Below are 19,139 nucleotides of genomic sequence, written 5' to 3'. Positions count from 1 at the left end.
AGGTTAAACCGATTGCTCAAGAGACTAGAAAAAAATTTCCCAAACAAAACTTAACATGGTTGTCACAATATCATTTAGTCGTGTTCTCCAACTATAGAAACTATAAAAATTAACGAATAAAAAATTAGAAATTAACACCAGTCAAACACTTATCTAAGAATTAAAAATGAAAATCTCTAAAAATTAAAAGACTAAAAAACATATTTTTGTCATGTAAAGTTTGGTAAAAAAAATGTAAAATTTGGTAAAAAATAAAAGGTATATAGGAGGGACAACTCCTATTGCTGTATTGGGAAACTCGAGGCTTAGAGCATATGAATTCTATAAACTCTCAAGTAGAGCAGTGGCTTTATCTTGAAAAATCTGCCACGCCATAGTGACATGCCTCCTTTCTGTCAATGGTGCTCCTACTGCAAAACGTAGAATGTACTCACCTGATAGAACCTGCACATATTAGTTAACAATAAGGGAAAGAAAATTAGTGAAAATGAAAGAATAAAGAACAAAAGTCACAAAATTATGAAGCTAATTTATGCATACCGTGTGTGTTATGAAAATATTTCCTGTTGAATTTACTGAGTCGAGTAGATCACGATTTAGTTTATTACCGTGATCTTCAGAATTGAGAGGGGACAACAGCCGAAAGCAAACTAAGGAGAATGAGAGAGGTGAAATGACCTGTGTACGAAATTTGTTGCAATTTTAGAGAATATACCCAGATAAGTAAATAAAGTACTTAAGAACAAAATATTCAAAATTGGCATATTTTGACTTAACATTATTTAGATGGCCATATTTTGACTGAAGACATTCTCTAACACCTACCTAGTTATTACTGTCCACATGACGGATACGTTGTTTTTAAATTAAGAAATTAAGAACGAAGCTTTTCATAGAAGGAAGAATACCTTGAATCTTTTGTCCTGACTAACAAGCTCCTCAAAATAAGCAGCTAACTCAATGTGGTTTCTTATGTGACTTCGCAGACCTTCCAATCCATAAAGTCGCAACACCATCCACAATTTTAGTGATCTGGAGTTCAGTACAGTGAATAGGCAATTACACATTTGCTGGCAAAATATAATTTTTTAAGGTGTATTTATTAGAAAGAGACAAGACCAATGATTTAATAGAAGTTATGACATCAGAAGTTCCCGTAATCTCTTAAAATGGGAAAAATAAAAAGAAACTCAGACGTACAAAAAATCCAAAAAAAAACATTACAAATCAAGATCACAGACAAATTAATATAAGAAATTTTAACAACACTCTCTCTTGAACACACCCTTTACCATTGACCGAAATTTATTGAAAAATACAATTTTGCTGGGCCTCACATATTATAGTTTCCAATAAATTTCAACCAATAGTGAAGTCGGCTAAAGAGTGTATTATTAGCATTCCTCTTATTAATATATTTAGGCATAAATGAGTTAGAGCCCCAATGCATGAATAATACCAAATTTATGCATGTCCACATTGTCCAGTGATAAACTTCTTCTTTTTGGGCCCATGCCTCTTTTCTTTTTTTCACTGAGTGTTAGTTATATGGCCTTCTACTTTTGCCCAATACACTTTACTTTTTATATCTATGTAAAAACATCTTACATTTAATTTTTAATACACATCAGGAGATTCATTGTTATTCTTTTCATCTTCTATGTTTTTACACCACAAAGCTTCTCTTTAGGGTTTTGTTTTATTTTGTTCTTCTTGTTTGGTTTCCTCTCACGCAGCTCCTTGTTTCTCTTTCGTTTCACTGCAGTTCTTGTGCAATCTTAGGGATTGCGTTTTATTGCATTATGATATCAGAGCTCTTCTCGCGCTTTGGTTCTTGAATTCTTTCCTTGTTCTTTTTCTAAATTTGCTTGCTCTTATTCTTATGTTCTTGTTTTCTTTAGTGTTATGAAGAAAGAAGGAACGACGAGACCAGCTCCCTCAGATTCATTAACGAGTAGCTATCTCTACCTTTATCCCAGTGAAAATCCAACAGCTTCACTCATCCACCAGTGTTAGACTCAACGAAGTTCCACTTTTGGAGTAGGTCCGTCATCACCACCTTAAGCGCGAAAACAAAGTGGAGTTTGTCTTGGGTACACATCCTTGCCCATCGAAGGACGATCTTACTTTCTCAACTTGGACAAGGTGCAATAACATGGTAGCGTCATGATTAGTCCATTCGGTTTCCCTTCCTATTAGACAAAGTATAATTTGGATGGATAAGGCTGTGGATGTTTGGAACGATTTGAAAACGAGATATTTCCAAGGGGACCTTTCTAGAATATCTGATTTACAAATGGAGGTTTTTTCTTTAAATCAAGGTGAACTATCTGTCACAGATTATTTTACAAAACTTATATCATCAAGGATGAGTTAGATAATTTTAGACCGAACCCTATCTGTGATTGTTCTTGCTCTGCATCATCTACTATAAGTAAAAAAGATCTAAGGATCAGGCTATGCAGTTCTTGCGTGGATTAAATGACCAATTTCACAATATTCGTTCACATGTTCTCCTAATGGAACCTATACCACCTATACCCAAGATTTTCTCTCTTGTTGCTCAACAAGTACGTCAAATGGCTAGTAATTTTTTGGTTACCAATGTTAACAATGCCAGCACTAATCGTAATATTTCTACAAGTTGTTCTTTCTATGGAAAAATTGGTCACATAGAGAATGTATGTTTCAAGAAAGTTGGTTTTCCTAATCAAGACTACAAGACTTTCAGAACCAACAGTCACAGAAAAGTGTGCACTCATTGTGGTAAAACTAGTCATACCATTGACACATGCTATAGAAAACATGGTTTTCCTCCTGGTTTCAATTTTACTCACACTAAGACTAACCAAGTTCATAATGTTGTTTTATCTGATGAAGTTTTTTCTAAGCATTGCAATCAAGAACAAGAACAAGGAGGCATTCGCCTGACAGTCCAGCAATACCAAGTCCTGTCTACCTTGTTCAAACAACATACTAGCAGCAACGCTACCACCCCACAACAAGCACAAGTGAACCAGGTGGGTTCCTTCACTGTTGATTCTGCTCATAATGGTACAACACAGTCTCCACCAGGTAATATTTTTTTCTTCAACATCATTAAACCTGCTAGATGCTTATGGATCTTAGATTCAAGGCGACTGACCATGTATGCACATCTTTATCTGATTTCACATCATATAAAAGCATTCCACTTGTTTTCATTAGTTTACCAAATGAGCACTGTGTTTTCACTAAGTTTTCTGGGGATGTCATTTTTAATAATAGAATCTTTCTCACTAATGTATTGTATGTTCCAGAGTTCACTTTCAATCTTGTCTTTACTTCTAAATTATCTACAAATATGAACTGTCACTTAATTTTTTCATCAACTAATTGTGTGATACAGGACCATCAAACTAAAGAGAGGATTGATATAGTTGAAGCCAAGGATGGATTATATGTTTTTAAATCTTCTATTTTTCAAAATATGGTCGCAAACAATGTTATTCCTTCCTTTCATTGTATTGTTAAAAATATCAATCTCTGGCATTATAGATTGAGGCATCTTTCTGATGAAAGATTGTGTGTTTTGAGATCTCTTTATCCTTTCATTTCTAATAAAAGAATGCTTGTATGTGATACTTGTCATTGTGCAAAGCATAAGAAACTTCCTTTTGCTTTAAGTAAATCCTATACTGCTAGCATTTTTTATATTTTACATATAAATATCTAGGGTCCTTGCTCTATTGCTTCTATGCATGGTTTTCGATATGTTTTAACCATTGTGGATGACTTTTCTCGATATACTTGGATTATTCCTATGCATACAAAATCTGAAGTACGCAATCACATAGTTAACTTCACATCTTATATTGAAAATCATTTCAAAACTACTATTAAGACTATTAGGACAAATAATGGTTCTGAATTTTCTATGACAAACTTCTTTTCTTAAAAAGGTTTAGTTCATCAAAAACTTGTATTGAAACACTAGAGCAAAATTGGTATCGTTGAACGAAAACACCAACATATTCTCAATGTAACTCATGCTTTGCTTTTTCAAGCCAATTTACCACTTATTTTCTGGCATTTTGCTACTTTACATGTTGTTCTTTTCATTAACTGCATCCTTACTCCTTTCTTAAATAACATATCTCCATATGAAAAACTGCATTGCACTTTATATGATCTTTCCATTTTATGTGTTTTTGGCTGCCTTTGTTACTCTGGCACTATCACTTCTCACTAAAAGAAACTTGATGAACGCTCTATTTCTAGTATCTTTCTTGGTTTTCAACCTAATACTAAAGGTTACATTTTTCTCAATCTTAAAAATCATAAAATAGAGGTCTTCAGACACATTGTCTTTTTTGAAACTCACTTTCTTTACAAATTGAAAGATGAAGTTAACAAGAGTCCCAACAATTTATCATTACCCATTCCTTCTTCTTATGATTCCACTTATGATTTTCCCTATGATAACTACACTGCTAAAACGATATTGTGGCCCTTATGGACCAACTCATCCCTAATCCACCTCGACGTTCCACTCGTCCAAGACACACCCCTACCTACTTGAAGAATTCCACACTGATCTACCATCTACATAGACTGTAAGTACAAGATATCCTATCTCTAAATTTTTGTCTTATAATGCTTTGTCTTCTAATTTTGAACATGTTCTTTCCTCCTTTACATCACACACTGAGCCTAAAAGCTATGAAGAAGCTTCACAAATCCATGCTGGAAACAAGCTATGGAGGCCGAACTTGAAGCTCTCTCCACAAATAATACATGGCAACTTGTTCCCCTTCCACCGGGTAAGAAACCCATTGGCTGTCGTTGGGTCTACAAAATCAAACACAACAACGATGACACCATTGACCATTACAAAACACGCCTGGTTGCCAAAGGCTACACCCAGCTGGAAGGTCTTGACTTCCTAGATACCTTCGCCCATGTGGCCAAACTAACAACACTACGTCTTCTCCTTGCCCTTGCTACCACCAATAACTGGGCACTCAAACAGTTGGACATCAATAATGCCTTTCTCCATGGAGACCTCCATGAAGAAGTATACATGAAGCCCCCACCTGGTTTATTCTTCCAAACAAGACTATTGTTTGCAAACTACAGCGTTCCTTATATGACCTGAAACAAGCTAGGAGACAATGGTATGCCAAACTCTCACATTTGTTGCTTTCTAATGACCAGTCCTTATTTATTAGAAAATATCATACTAATATCATTGTTATTCTTATGTATGTGGATGACCTTGTCTTGACTGGAAACAACAATGAGGAAATTGCCCACATCACCAAACTGCTGCATCACCATTTCAAGATCAAAAATCTGGGTGACCTCATGTTTTTTCTAGGCCTTGAAGTTGCTCAAAACAGTGATGGCATTCATCTCTCTTAAAGGAAATACATTCTTGACCTCCTACATGAAACGGGAATGTTGGACTGTGCCCTTGTTTCTACACCAAAGGGTTCACTCTTCACGCCTCTCCAGTGAACAAGGTCTGCTGCTGAATGAAGAAGACTCATCTTCCTACCGACGCCTAATTGGGAGGCTCATCTACCTCACCAATACAAGACTCGATATTTCCTTCAGTGTCAACAAGCTAAGTCAATTTGTTTCTGCCCCAACCTCTACTCATCAACAAACAGTCTTTCAGATCCTGCGGTATCTCAAGAATGCTCCTGGCTATGGTATTTTTCTTCCTCACCAGAACTCTATCCATTTAAAAGCTTACAGTGACTCTGATTGGACCACTTGCCCTGAGACCAAAAAATTTTTTACTGGCTTCTCCATATATCTAGGAGAATCACTTATCTCCTGGAAATCAAAGAAACAACAAACCATTTCCAAGAGTTTCTCTAAGACTGAGTACAAAGCCATGGCTGCCACAACCTGCGAACTCCAATGGCTCACCTATCTGCTACAAGATCTTGGTGTCTCCTACACACAACCAACAACCATGTACTGTGATAATCAATCTACCATCCAGATTGCATCAAATCAGGTTTTCCATGAACACACCAAACATATCGAGATCGATTGTCATATTGTTCAGGAAAAGATTAATGTTGGTTCCCTAAAGTTGCTTCCCATCTCATCTTCCATACAGACTACTGATATCTTCACAAAGTCACTGCCTCCATCCACCTTTCAGCTTCTGCACTCCAAGTTGGGAATGAAAAACATCTATTCCCAGCTTGAGGGGGTAATAAACTTCTTTTTTTGCATTGACGGTTAGTTACATGGGCCTTCTATTTTTTGCTCAATACACTTTACTTTTTATACCTATGTAAAAACACCTTACATTTAATTTTTAATACACATCAGCAGATTCATTGTTATTCTTTTCATCTTTGTTTTTACACCACAGAGTTTCTCTTTAGGGTTCTGTTTTATTTTGTTCTTGTTTGGTTTCCTCTCACACAACTCCTTATTCCTCTTTCGTTTCACTGTAGTTCTTGTGCAATCTTAGGGATTGTGTTTTATTGCGTTATCTAGACGTGGATTTGCATGAACATTCTATGTACAAAATAATTCATTTTAAGAGAAGCAATGAAAACGTTTCCAAAGAAAAACTTCCAATAAACCACCTAAAGCGACGTCCAAGAGGAATTTGCCAATCTTTGTAATCTACGACCATGTTTCCTTGAGAGGCCTGCAAAGTCAAGAACGTAAGCAGACTATTAAACTAGGAATAAATAACAATAGCTGCGACGCGACCTTTCAAATGACAAGCTTCTTGTTTAAGTACTATATCCCACATGAGTCTCAAGATAAGAACTACTTCACAGTGGAAGAGGAAATTAACTTTACATCGATACATAAGAAAAAGAATTGAAAAAAAAAATGCCCCGGGTTAATTTGTGGGTGATCCCAAAAGCATTCAATACTTATCATTCGTAACATTTGAAGCACCTCTCTAAGAGAAGAGGAAAAAGAGAAGGACATTTTTTAGGTGCTTCAATTTTGTTTCTCTCTCTCTTACCTTGACATGTATTTGCTTGCCATTTGGGTTCCTTTAAAGTAGAATGCACATTTCTTTTGGATTCAGTGAATAACAATTCATATTCTTCAATTTTCATCTAGAGATTTTAACTTATAAATTTAATGTGATGCTGTCTACACCTTGACTGAATGGAATGTAGTTTAATGTAAGATCCACACACACAAAAGAGAAAAAACTAAAGAATATTATTCAAAAGTTTGAAAAGCTCTTGCAGTTAAACTTCAGTATAAACCTCGAGCATGCAGTAGAAACTTACCTTGTTTTTCAGATATTCAGGATTTGTAGACAGTGATTGAATCAGAGAATTTCTGTCCTGTGTCATCAACTTGTAATCAGTTTGACATTGTTTTGATGCACATTGAAATGTTACAAATGAAGATGCAAAGTGAGATTGAGGTAAAAATATGCATTATGGATACCTTAACCCAAAGTACTGAACAGTCAAAGTTAGTCAAGAACCATTTATGTGCATTCATGTTAAATGAGTCCGATTCTTCAATACCGTCAAAGTAGTCGCGGTACTCTGGACATATACAAGCACTTCCAGCGTAAGCAGCATCCACGTGAAACCAAAGATTGTTGGTCTGCCAAAAAGACAGGCACCAGAGTATTATCAGATTGTATAGCTCTACAAAATGCATTCAAAAGACCAGTCAAACAATTTGATGCAGGTCAGCGGAGGTTTATGAACCGGTCATCCTAAAAGCCTAAATAGGGATCCTAAAACCTAAGCAGGGACAATGAGCCAAAACAGTTGGAAAATTCATGCATCGAACTTTTCTTTCTTGCAACTCCATAAGTATCATTATTCCTAACATACTGCATGCTGTTCCTTGAGAGTCACGTCTTTTTTTATTTTAAAAAATAAACGTTTGGTTAATAACCTTAATACAATGAATCAGAGGCTATACTAGCTTTTTTCATATCACAATTGAATAAAAAATATTACCTTGGCAATTTTCCCCAATGCAGGCAGGGGATCAATGGCTGCTGACGAGGTGGTACCAACCTGCATACATAAATGCGTAGTGTATGCAATTAATGCCAGAAACTTAATATCAATAATGGACTCTTAAGCTACCTTACATCAAGATTAGATACTTTTCACTCATCAACAAGAAATATAAATCCAACATTAGTTCCAAGTTCTGGTGATAAACATTCGCCATGTTAATTATCCATTTAGTACCATCTATAGATTTAAACCTTGAAAGAGTCAACATGCATATATTCAACACCAACTCTCTTGGATGTACAATTTAAAATAAAAAAAATGAGAAAATTTCATGAAACTGAATAATTGGACTGGAATAGAATGTCGAAAGAAAACAGAAAGTTTATAAACAGGAACCTGTATCTACGGGTCTGTATCAACGGGATAAAAGATCAGAAATGAGAAAGTAAGATTCTACATAGTAATGCAGAATAACAGTCACATCACCCTACTATTTTAGTCACATCACCCTACTATTCTAGATATTTGAGAGACATGGACTCTCCCCAAACTTTCAAATAAACAATTCCCCTAACTAACTTCGTTCAATCTTTTTCTCTCCCAAGTGTTACTATTTGCTGTCTATCAAAATTATGTTTTTTACAAACAGACTGGGATCTTAGTCCCTTACTCTCTCTCCCCTTTATTAGTCCTAAAATAGACCCTATTAGTGGTAGGTATATAACCATTTGTTTCCCACCAACAAATAATGAAGAGACAGAGGTTAGATAGCAACATGAAGAGACAGAGGTGAGAAATTTCTAATTTGAAGTTCTGTGAACATGGATGATGAAATATTGGATATAAGACACGTAAATAATGGTCAGTTAAGTTAATGCATTATAGTGTAATTTGTTTCAAATTCATATAATTGTGTTCAATTCTTACAGTAGCACATAAGAAAAATGGTACAAGACCGCCAGCAATGTCATTTGAAATTGCTTCAGAAAGTACTTCAGGAGAAAGTGCATAATTTGTTGAAGAATCAGCTTTAAGAAACTTGCAAAGCTCTGGATTAAGTCCTGCTATCTGCCAATGAAAAGTTCAAAACTATTACAATAAAAATTATCTCATTGATTATATTCAAGAATGCATCTAAGAAACACAGAGGAAGACTTCCGTACCAAAAATGGAATCAGACTATCATTTGATCAACTGGGTGATAAATACTAAACAAATTTTTAAAATACTCGCAGAAGAATAGGTTTTCTGTAATAACTCGTTAACTACTAATAGACTATAGAATAGGCTGAATAGTTTGAACTTTGTGTGATCGTAGTTAAGGTCAGATGTTATCAGGTGACACTGTAACACTGGCATATTCATCTATTTGGTGCTAAAGAGCATGATAATCATATAATTAAGGAAACAAATAGCCATTACAATTTATTTAAATGATAAAAAATCTATATAATTTCCCCATTTTGCAAACTATTAACAAGACGACTATGATTATAGAATTAAAAGATAACCAACACTTTTCCTTGGATAAAACAATAAACGGATCATAATAGAAAATTAAAAAACTTAAAGGCCTCTTAGAATTTTGGCATTCAACCTCACAAAATTTACTTATAAAAAGAGAAATGTTCAGGCTTTATACTGACTACATTGATCATATCTTTAGTGGATATGAATCTCCATACACCTACTCACGCCAAGGAATAACAAGAGAAAAGTTTAAAAAAATGTTCAGTGTATAAAATAGGTCAGAAAGCTAGGAGCACTTGCCAACAAAAGTTAAAGTTAGTGAAAATGAACAATAAGGTAACCCGTATGTCATTGAGTATATATGATAAGGTCATTTTATTGTTGTGTCATTGGAGGTACCTGACAAGCTTTTTGTAAAGCAGCGTGTGTTTGATCAGATGCATACATCACAAGCTTAGGGAGGGCACTCCTTCCAAGCCTTCTTAAGATCTTGTCACGTGCAGCTAACAGGACAACTAGTACAGCTTCACTTGCTGTTCCCTGTATAACTCCACCACCTTTCCCTGCAGTCAAAGTTTACATATAGTATTTGAGTTTTTCTATCAAATACATAATTCATATACAATTTAGGTTAACATTTTAATCATCTATAAAATTCAACCAAGTTGAAGGTTAATGAAAATCTCAAGCTTGAGTTTACAAGCTCATTCAAAGCCAGGAGAAATTTCATTTGCAAACCTACCTGAATTAGTCCTAATTCCTAAATTATGGAACAGTCCCATTTTCTCTTTTTCTTTTCCTTATCCTTTTACTCTTTCGGCAATATAAAGGACAGATATGAATTCAGAAAAGTGTCAAGGGCATGTAAGTCCACATTCTATTTGTTAGATATTATTAGATATAATTAGATATTATTTGATATTATGAGATATTATAGATATTGTTAGATATCTCATATTTATGTAATGGGCTTAGCCCATATGTTTCTTTTTCCTATATAAACATAACCCCCTATGTGTTCAATATACACAAGGGATTTACCCTATTCTTTCTTTTCCTTTAATATGGTATCAGAGCATAAGGTTAGAGTTTAGGGTTTAGGGTTCAATTTTTATTGGTGAATCCACTATTCACTGGAATTTTTCCAGCCACCACCCCTACCTTCGCCGGACCTTCGCCGGACCTTCGCCGGACCTTCGCCGGACCTTCACCGGAACTTCGCCGGACCTTCGCCGGAGACACCGCCGGAATCGCTGTCGGAGCCTTCATCTTTGTTGCTCCCGCCAATTAACCGGTGACTGGATTTGTCCTTATCTTTTATGGCTTCTTCCGCTTCCGCTGCCACTATGGCTTCTTCTTCCGTCATTATGCCGGATTCATCTATTTATACTAATTACGTCAATGTTCATCTTTCCATTGACAAATTGGATGGAACCAATTATGACACTTGGGCATCAGATATTAAATTATGGCTTAAGAGTCAAGGTTATGTTGATCATCTTACTCATCCTACTCTTGCTGAAAATGAGGTTGTTCGTTGGTCGAAAATTGATGCTCAATTATGCATTGTTATCAAATCGACCATTCACTCATCTTTAAAACAAATTTTTCGTACCTATGAAACATGTTCAGAAGTTTGGGAACAAGCAAAATTATTATACACCAATGATACTCAACGTCTTTATGGTGTGTGTCAAAATCTTCTCACAATTATTGCTCCCAAACGTCTTGATGGTACAATGGCAGAATATCTAGGTAAACTTCATGCTCTTCTTCATGATTTTAATGAGTTATTACCTCCTGCCTCTACTCCTTCTCAAGAACTAGAACAAAGATCCAAGTTCTTCATGTTATTGGGTTTACATGGTCTTCCTGATGATTATTCTCACGTTCGTGATCAAATTTTGGGATCTCCTATTGTGCCCAATTTTACTTCCACTTGTTCTACCCTTTTGCGCGTGCCAGGTAAACACACCGCTGATATAACGTCTCATGTTGATGACTCTTCTGCTTTAGTATCTCAGCATAATGATCGTACTCGCGCTCACAAGCCGGGCAAAGGGCGTCACAAGTGTGACCATTGTGGCAAACTTGGCCACAAAATTGACAGATGTTATGCCTTACATGGTCGTCCTCCTAGATCTGTTGCGGTTGCTCAAATTACCCCTGTGCAACCTTCTACCATGGACCATACTTCAATTGATACCCCAAGCCAGCCTGCTATTTTCAATGAATTTCTTAAATGGTATGAGGATCGTCAGAACCCTAGTTCCACGGCTTCTGTTGCACATTCAGGTACATCTTTTGTTGGCCTCACTCACTCCACTTCCCATGGCCCTTGGGTTCTAGATTCAGGTGCCACTGATCACATTACTGGTAATAAATCTTTTTTCTCTTCCCTATCTACTACGGGTTATTTACCTTCAGTTACCATGGCCAATGGATATAAGGTACCATCACATGGTGTTGGTACTATTAATCTTTTTTCATCTTTATCTATTGATAATGTTCTTTATGTCCCTGGGTCTCCATTTAACTTATTATCCATTAGTCGTCTCACTCGTTCCCTTGACTGTGTTATTTCTTTTACCAAAGATTCTGTTACTTTACAGGACCGGAGTTCGGGACGGATGATTGGCACCGGATGTGAGTCTCATGGACTTTATCAACTACAGATCTCTGCACATGTTGGCGCAATTATGGATTCTCCATCTCTCATTCATGCTCGGTTGGGTCATCCTAGTCTTGCCAAGATGCAACAGCTTGTTCCATGTTTGTCTAATGTGTCTACTTTATCGTGTGAGTCGTGTCAGTTAGGGAAACACATTCGTAGTTCTTTTCCTCGTAGTGTCTCACAACGTGCTTCATCTCCTTTTGCCTTAGTTCACTCTGACATTTGGGGACCAAGTCGTATTAAGTCTAATTTAGGATTTCAGTATTTTGTTACTTTTATTGATGATTATTCAAGATGTACTTGGGTATTTTTAATGAAAAACCGTTCTGAGTTGTTTTCTATATTTCAAATATTTTACAATGAAATTAAAAATCAATTTGGAATTTCCATCCGAATTTTGCGCAGTGATAATGGACGTGAGTATCTTTCTCATTCTTTTAAAAATTTTATGGCTTCTCATGGTATTCTTCATCAAACTTCATGTGCTTATACACCTCAACAAAATGGGGTAGCTGAGCGCAAGAATAGACATCTTGTTGAAACAACTCGTACTATTTTAATCCATGGTGATGTTCCTCAGCGTTTTTGGGGTGATGCCGTTCTTAGTGCATGTTATCTCATTAATCGCATGCCATCTTCAGTTTTAGATAACAAAATTCCTCATTCTATTTTATTTCCACATGACCCTCTCCACTCTTTACCTCCCAAAGTTTTTGGGTCCACATGTTTTGTTCATAATTTTAGTCCTGGTCTTGATAAATTATCTCCTAAGTCACACAAATGTGTCTTTTTAGGGTTCACTAGATCACAAAAAGGATATAAATGTTTCTCACCGTCTTTAAACCGTTATTTTATTTCAGCAGATGTCACCTTCAGTGAATCTTCCCTTTACTTTAAGTCTTGTCCTTCTCCTTCAATTTCTTCATCTAATCAAGTTAATATTCCTCTTGTTGTGCCTAGTGCACCTAACAATTCACCACCGCCGCCAACTCTTCAGGTGTATAGTCGTCGTCAACCATCTCATCGTCCATCAGCAGACTCTATTCTGGTGCCAACACCTCATCCCCCTCCGGCTCCTATAGTTGAACCTCCGACTGTTGAACCTGATCTTCCTATTGCTATTCGTAAAGGTATACGTTCTACTCGTAATCCCTCTCCACATTATACTGCTTTGAGTTACCATAGACTATCTCAACCCTTTTATACCTGCCTTTCGTCTATTTCTTCTGTATCCATTCCAAAATCTGTAGGTGATGCCTTAGCCCATCCTGGTTGGCGTCAGGCCATGCTTGATGAAATGAATGCGCTTCAGAATAATGAAACTTGGGAACTTGTTCCTTTACCATCTAGGAAATCTGTTGTTGGTTGCAGGTGGATTTTTGCTATCAAAGTTGGTCCTGATGGTACTATTGATCGTCTCAAAGCTCGTCTTGTGGCTAAGGGTTATACCCAAATTTTTGGTTTAGACTATGGTGATACTTTTTCTCCAGTAGCAAAGATGGCCTCTGTTCGCTTATTCATAGCTATGGCTGCTCTTCAACAATGGCCTCTTTATCAACTGGATGTTAAAAATGCTTTTCTTAATGGGGATTTGCAGGAAGAAATTTATATGGAGCAACCTCCCGGTTTTGTTGCTCAGGGGGAGTCTTCTGGATTGGTATGTCGTCTTCGCAAATCCTTATATGGCCTCAAGCAGTCTCCTAGGGCTTGGTTTGGAAAATTTAGCAATGTTGTTCAACAATTTGGTATGACTCGCAGTGAAGGCGATCATTCAATTTTTTATCGTCACTCGAGTGCTGGGTGTATCTATCTTGTAGTATATGTTGATGACATTGTTCTTACCGGCAGTGATCACCATGGCATCTCACAAGTAAAACAACACCTTTGTCAACACTTTCAGACCAAAGATCTTGGCAAACTCAGATATTTCTTGGGGATTGAGGTAGCACAATCCAATACTGGTATTGTTATCTCTCAAAGAAAATACGCATTAGATATTTTGGAGGAAATTGGGTTGATGAATTCGAAATCTGTTGATACTCCCATGGATCCCAACGTCAAGCTTCTACCCAATCAGGGGGAGCCTCTTTCAGATCCTGAGAAGTACAGGAGATTAGTTGGAAGATTGAACTATCTCACTGTTACTCGTCCTGATATTTCCTTTGCAGTCAGTGTGGTGAGTCAATTTCTTAATTCTCCATGTGAAGATCATTGGAATGCAGTCATTCGTATAGTGAAGTACATTAAAGGCTCTCCTGGAAAAGGTTTGTTATATGGTCATAATAACCATACCAAAGTCGTTTGTTATTCAGATGCTGATTGGGCAGGATCTCCATCTGATAGAAGGTCAACTTCTGGTTATTGTGTCTCCATTGGTGATAACTTGATCTCTTGGAAGAGCAAGAAACAAAGTGTTGTGGCAAGATCTAGTGCAGAAGCAGAATATAGAGCTATGGCCTCGGCTACTTGTGAGCTTATTTGGCTTAAACAGTTACTTAAAGAATTGCAATTTGGAGAGGTTACTCAAATGACACTGATATGTGATAATCAGGCTGCTCTTCATATTAGCTCAAATCCAGTTTTTCATGAAAGGACAAAACATATTGAGATTGATTGTCATTTCATTCGAGAAAAGATTATATCAGGAGATATCAAGACTGAGTTTGTTAATTCAAATAATCAATTAGCAGATATTTTTACTAAACCCTTACGAGGACCTAGGATTGATTACATTTGTAACAAGCTGGGTACATATGATCTATATGCACCAGCTTGAGGGGGAGTGTTAGATATTATTAGATATAATTAGATATTATTTGATATTATGAGATATTATAGATATTGTTAGATATCTCATATTTATGTAATGGGCTTAGCCCATATGTTTCTTTTTCCTATATAAACATAACCCTATGTGTTCAATATACACAAGGGATTTACCCTATTCTTTCTTTTCCTTTAATACTATTAAAGAAGAAAAGGCAAGACAAGACAAAGAATGACTCATGTCCTAAACAAACTCACAAAGGAACTTGTGGAGCCAAAAGGAAGGACCGAGGAAGTATCAAGATGAACTTCCTTTATTACAAGATTAATTGCTTAATTATAGACTCATAACTTCAATTTCTAGAGGATATCCCTTAGTATCATAGTTATATCTTACAATAGTTTAGAGCATATTAAATTATAATTATTATATATTTTAGATTGGTTACCCTATTTTCTTATATTTCATTATCTGTTTTCATATTTAATTTGGACTGATTCTGGTATTAATATCGATGAGGGTTAGTGCTTTATGTTTTTTAACACATCGAATATGTTTTCTCATATCAGGTAAATATCAACTTCAAAGTATCAGTCTCTATTCTCAACTTTACATCCCTCTGTACCTCAAATCCCATAATTTCTACAACTATCAGTTAAGACACGAACACCCCTCGAACATACAATCTCTTCCTTTTCATATACGAAGTAAAATAACAAAATACCCAAGTTCTTTCACTTGAGCTTAAAAAACATAGACTATGCATATTGTATCTTCACAAGCTATACAGCATTCAAGACCTTACCGCTAGAATAGAAATCTTCAGGCAACTGGAACGCCTTAGCAAGCCAGTCCAGAACAATGCTTTCAAGTTCAGTTGCAGCAGGAGAAGTTATCCAGCTGAAACCCACAATGTTAAGACCCGCACTGAGCATCTCTCCAAGAAATCCAGCAATGCTACTGTTGGCAGGATAATACGCAAAATAATTCGGGCTTTGCCAATGCGTCACCCCTGGGAGTATTTTTTCCGTTACATCTGCAATTTCACAAACAGTATCAAGCTAGCATTGCTCAAACAATTTTACATTCTACTAAAACTGTTGGGTTCTTAACAATAACACAGAAAAAAAACACAAGAACAAAATTGAAGAAAACACTTTTATTAACATCACTTTCTACTCACACAGTGTGTGGTATCTAAGCCCATAAAACCTCTATATATAGATCCTAAACTAAGGAGTAAGAGAATACTTACAACAAATACTTACTAGATAGTCTAACTTATCTTAACACTACTAAATTATTCCTAGTAGACAGTCTTCTTCTCCTTTGTATCAAATAGTGTAACCCGACCGTCTGACTAAGCTTTTTAGCAAACAGTTTGTTGTACTAAAAAGTCTAACTTGTCTTAACACTACTACACTAGTCCTAATAGACAATCTTCTTCTCCTTCATGCCAAACAGTGTAATCAGACGTCCGACTAAGTTCTTCAGCAAACGTTCTGTTCAACATGATTTAGAGTTAATCTTCAACCTATAAATGCAGTTTTCTATAACCATGGTATTAAAATGCAGTCTACAACCGCAATGAGTATTGCTAGCTGCAATTGCGGCCCCATTAGCCCGCAATCTTCTACAATGCCAAGGTTCACAACAGAACTGCAACTGTGTTGCAGCCAAATTTAAAACCATATTTGGAGAAGTTGAACTTAACTTCTCAATTGTCTTGTCTAGAAGTGTTTGTTTAAAGTTTATCCAAACGGAACCTAATAATAATAATAAAACATTGCAGTAAACAAAAAAAGGCTAATTCAGAATCGAAGTAAGAAGTTTCACCGTCCAAAACATTTTGCAAGGAGTCAGGATAATCGGGAGCAGAATCTGGTAAAAGCTTCTCCAGATAACCTGGCTAAATAGGAGAATGGTGTAATCAAGCGTCATGTACGTAAAATCAGTTCTACAAATGCATTGATTGGGAAGAGAAGGAGGAGAATGAAGAACCTGGACTTGGCTGAGAACGGGGAAGTTTTGAATGGTTTTGTAGTAATCGGCAATGAAGTCGACCATCTTATGACCGTGCTCTCTCAGTTGCTCAGCGTCCATGGCCCTCAACGCACTCTCTTCCATCTTCAAACAATTTCAAACACTGCACGTAACAATGTAACCATCAACTTTCAATAAATCAGAATCAGAGCACTACACTAACTAACCATTCATACATTTCTCTTTCACGATAGTGCAAAGAGTGAACAAGAGCCACTCAAAGAATGAAGCTACCCTCCATCCTAACAAACATAACAAATATCATAATATTTTAGTTTTATTTTATTTAAATATAGGTTTTAAAAACACGGTTAAATATTGATAGGCAACTTCTTCCTGCACCTCTACAAATTTCTTCCTGCACCGTCATTGTCAGAAAAGACAGTTTTCTCCCTTTAAAAAATGACTTTCGAATCTTTCCCAAATATTTCCAGAACGTTTTATGAATTCCGGATTTATAAATCCGAAAATAAAAAATGTGTTTTAGACAAAAATATTTTGGAATGATTTTTTGTCTTTTAGATTTTATCTTTGGCTTATGGAACCACTATTCCATAAATACCTAAAACTACAAAAATAATTTTGATATTTTAAAGAATGTAGAGGTGCGGAAAAAAAAGTGTAGAGGTGCAGAAAGAAACACCTATATTGATATTTTCTAGAAGGCTGAGTTGAGTTTTAGGGAAAAAAATTATTTAATTAAGATAGTTTTGGATTAGATAAGGGTTGTTTCTTCATGCACCTTACATTTTTCTTCATACACCCCTACATTCATGTGTAATAACTAAATTTTCCTTAGAGTTTTGAAAAACCTTAAAGGCACCATAGCATTACTGTCACCGCGTATCTTTCTCCTTTCTTTGCCATTTTGTCTCCACATTCCCATTGCCATTGAAAGTTTTTAGAAGTTAATACTTATGTTTCTGCATTACTTCAATCTCAATGTAACCATTTCTTCGAGTTAACCACGTTATGATTTGTTATTGATTTGGACACTTGTAGTTCTGGATTTCATTATGAAAAGTGTTTTTGATTTGCTAATTTACGTGATTAGATTTTTTACAATTAAAAAAACAAAAGTTAAACCTCTCCAAACTTGTTACATTGGTGACATAACCATTATTGGATGCTATGAACCAGCACATCTTAGCCTTGATGTGTCACTGACACACCTTGTGCCTCTCTTGTGTATTGCTCGGTATAAATTAACATTTCACCATAAAATTTTAACAAATTATTGAAAATCATAATAAACATCAAAAAGTTAAAAAATCATTCTAGATTTACTAAGTAAAAAAATTATTCACCGATATGAACTCATCAATACATAAATATCCTGAACCAGATTTCTGAAAAGTCCCAAATCCCATAATAGTGTCTTTTCAAATAAAAATAACAAAACTAGTTTTCGTATTTTAAAAAATTGTAAGAATGTAGGAAGAAAAATGTAGGGATACAAGAAAAAACACCCTTGAATTAGAGGAGGTGTGAGATTTGTATCATTAAACCAAACCAGACAATTTCTTTTATGTAACTCCATAAATTTTTCAATTTCAAAATTATCCTTTAGCAAAAGGTGCAAGATTATTTTTTTTATTAATAGACCTTCAAAAGGTCTTTTTTGAGTTTGAAAATGAACTATAAAATTCAGAACACAATTTTATATTTTAAATTTTAGAATTTAGAATATATTTTTTGGGTTTGAAAATACATTTTGAACTCTAGAATTCGAAATAAAAAATTATATTATGCATTTTAGATAAAGGAGAAGAAGGGTGTCAATAAAAAAAATATAGAAAGGAAAAAATTGTCATGTTTTATGGAGGTGCAAGAAGAAAGCATGAAGTTACTGGAAGAAATAGTCACCAAACCAACACACTATTAGATGAAGTCGGTAGGTACTTAAAATATAAAAGTTATATTATTTTTCTTTTTAATTTGTTTTATGTAACTTTTAAACATTTATATTCAATAATAATATTTTGAATAAATAATGCAATTGAACAAATAAAATAATTTATGCAAATATAAGAATACATAAGAACATTTTTATTGACTATTCGTAATTCAATTTGTAAGTTAGCTTATTTTCATAAAAAAATTTGGAGTTTGGCATTGTAAAAAAAGACATTTTATATATAAGAATTTATTTTTATAAATATAAAAATAATTTCATTTTTTCAAAAATAATTTGTGTTTATCATTATGGATCGGGATT

At 35.3% G+C, this 19,139-nt stretch overlaps 2 protein-coding genes across 4 annotated transcripts; one reads left to right on the top strand and one right to left on the bottom strand.

Annotated features, from left to right (window-relative positions):
- Window positions 1-25: 25 nt before the first annotated feature.
- AAS (Pyridoxal phosphate (PLP)-dependent transferases superfamily protein) lies at window positions 26-17,209 on the bottom strand. 3 transcript variants are annotated; one of them, XM_068617020.2, is made up of 13 exons: window positions 17,098-17,209; window positions 16,880-17,024; window positions 16,715-16,787; window positions 15,684-15,914; window positions 9,837-10,000; window positions 8,895-9,035; window positions 7,962-8,021; window positions 7,432-7,596; window positions 7,269-7,325; window positions 6,597-6,661; window positions 909-1,032; window positions 541-678; window positions 26-444 (listed from the first exon to the last, which is right to left on the bottom strand). In XM_068617020.2, exons 2-13 carry the CDS (start codon window positions 17,003-17,005, stop codon window positions 322-324), a joined length of 1,467 nt encoding a protein of 488 aa, XP_068473121.1. In that variant the 5' UTR covers window positions 17,006-17,024; window positions 17,098-17,209; the 3' UTR covers window positions 26-321. The 3 variants fall into 3 exon arrangements, with proteins under 3 accessions (XP_068473121.1, XP_068473122.1, XP_090159924.1); XM_068617021.2 differs by having other exon boundaries at window positions 16,715-16,783; window positions 17,098-17,171; XM_090303798.1 differs by having other exon boundaries at window positions 17,089-17,107.
- Window positions 1,669-3,665, top strand: LOC137814337 (uncharacterized). Its single transcript, XM_068617022.1, has 2 exons — window positions 1,669-3,075; window positions 3,389-3,665. Exons 1-2 carry the CDS (start codon window positions 2,460-2,462, stop codon window positions 3,400-3,402), a joined length of 630 nt encoding a protein of 209 aa, XP_068473123.1. The 5' UTR covers window positions 1,669-2,459; the 3' UTR covers window positions 3,403-3,665.
- Window positions 17,210-19,139: the final 1,930 nt, after the last annotated feature.

The sequence above is a fragment of the Phaseolus vulgaris genome, chromosome 1, assembly GCF_051622355.1.
Source record: "Phaseolus vulgaris cultivar YP4 chromosome 1, ASM5162235v1, whole genome shotgun sequence".
Taxonomy (NCBI): Eukaryota; Viridiplantae; Streptophyta; class Magnoliopsida; order Fabales; family Fabaceae; genus Phaseolus; species Phaseolus vulgaris.
This window is presented reverse-complemented; position numbering and strand designations above follow the sequence as displayed.

Coding starts and splice junctions, on each gene's coding strand:
- LOC137814337 (XM_068617022.1), top strand. CDS start 2,460: ATGCAGTTCTTGCGTGGATTAAATGACCAATTTCACAATATTCGTTCA.
- AAS (XM_068617020.2), bottom strand. CDS start 17,005: ATGGAAGAGAGTGCGTTGAGGGCCATGGACGCTGAGCAACTGAGAGAG. Junction 8,022..8,894: donor CATTTTTCTTATGTGCTACT/GTAAGAATTGAA, acceptor TTATGTATGCAG/GTTGGTACCACCTCGTCAGC. Junction 679..908: donor GTCAGGACAAAAGATTCAAG/GTATTCTTCCTT, acceptor TTTCGTACACAG/GTCATTTCACCTCTCTCATT.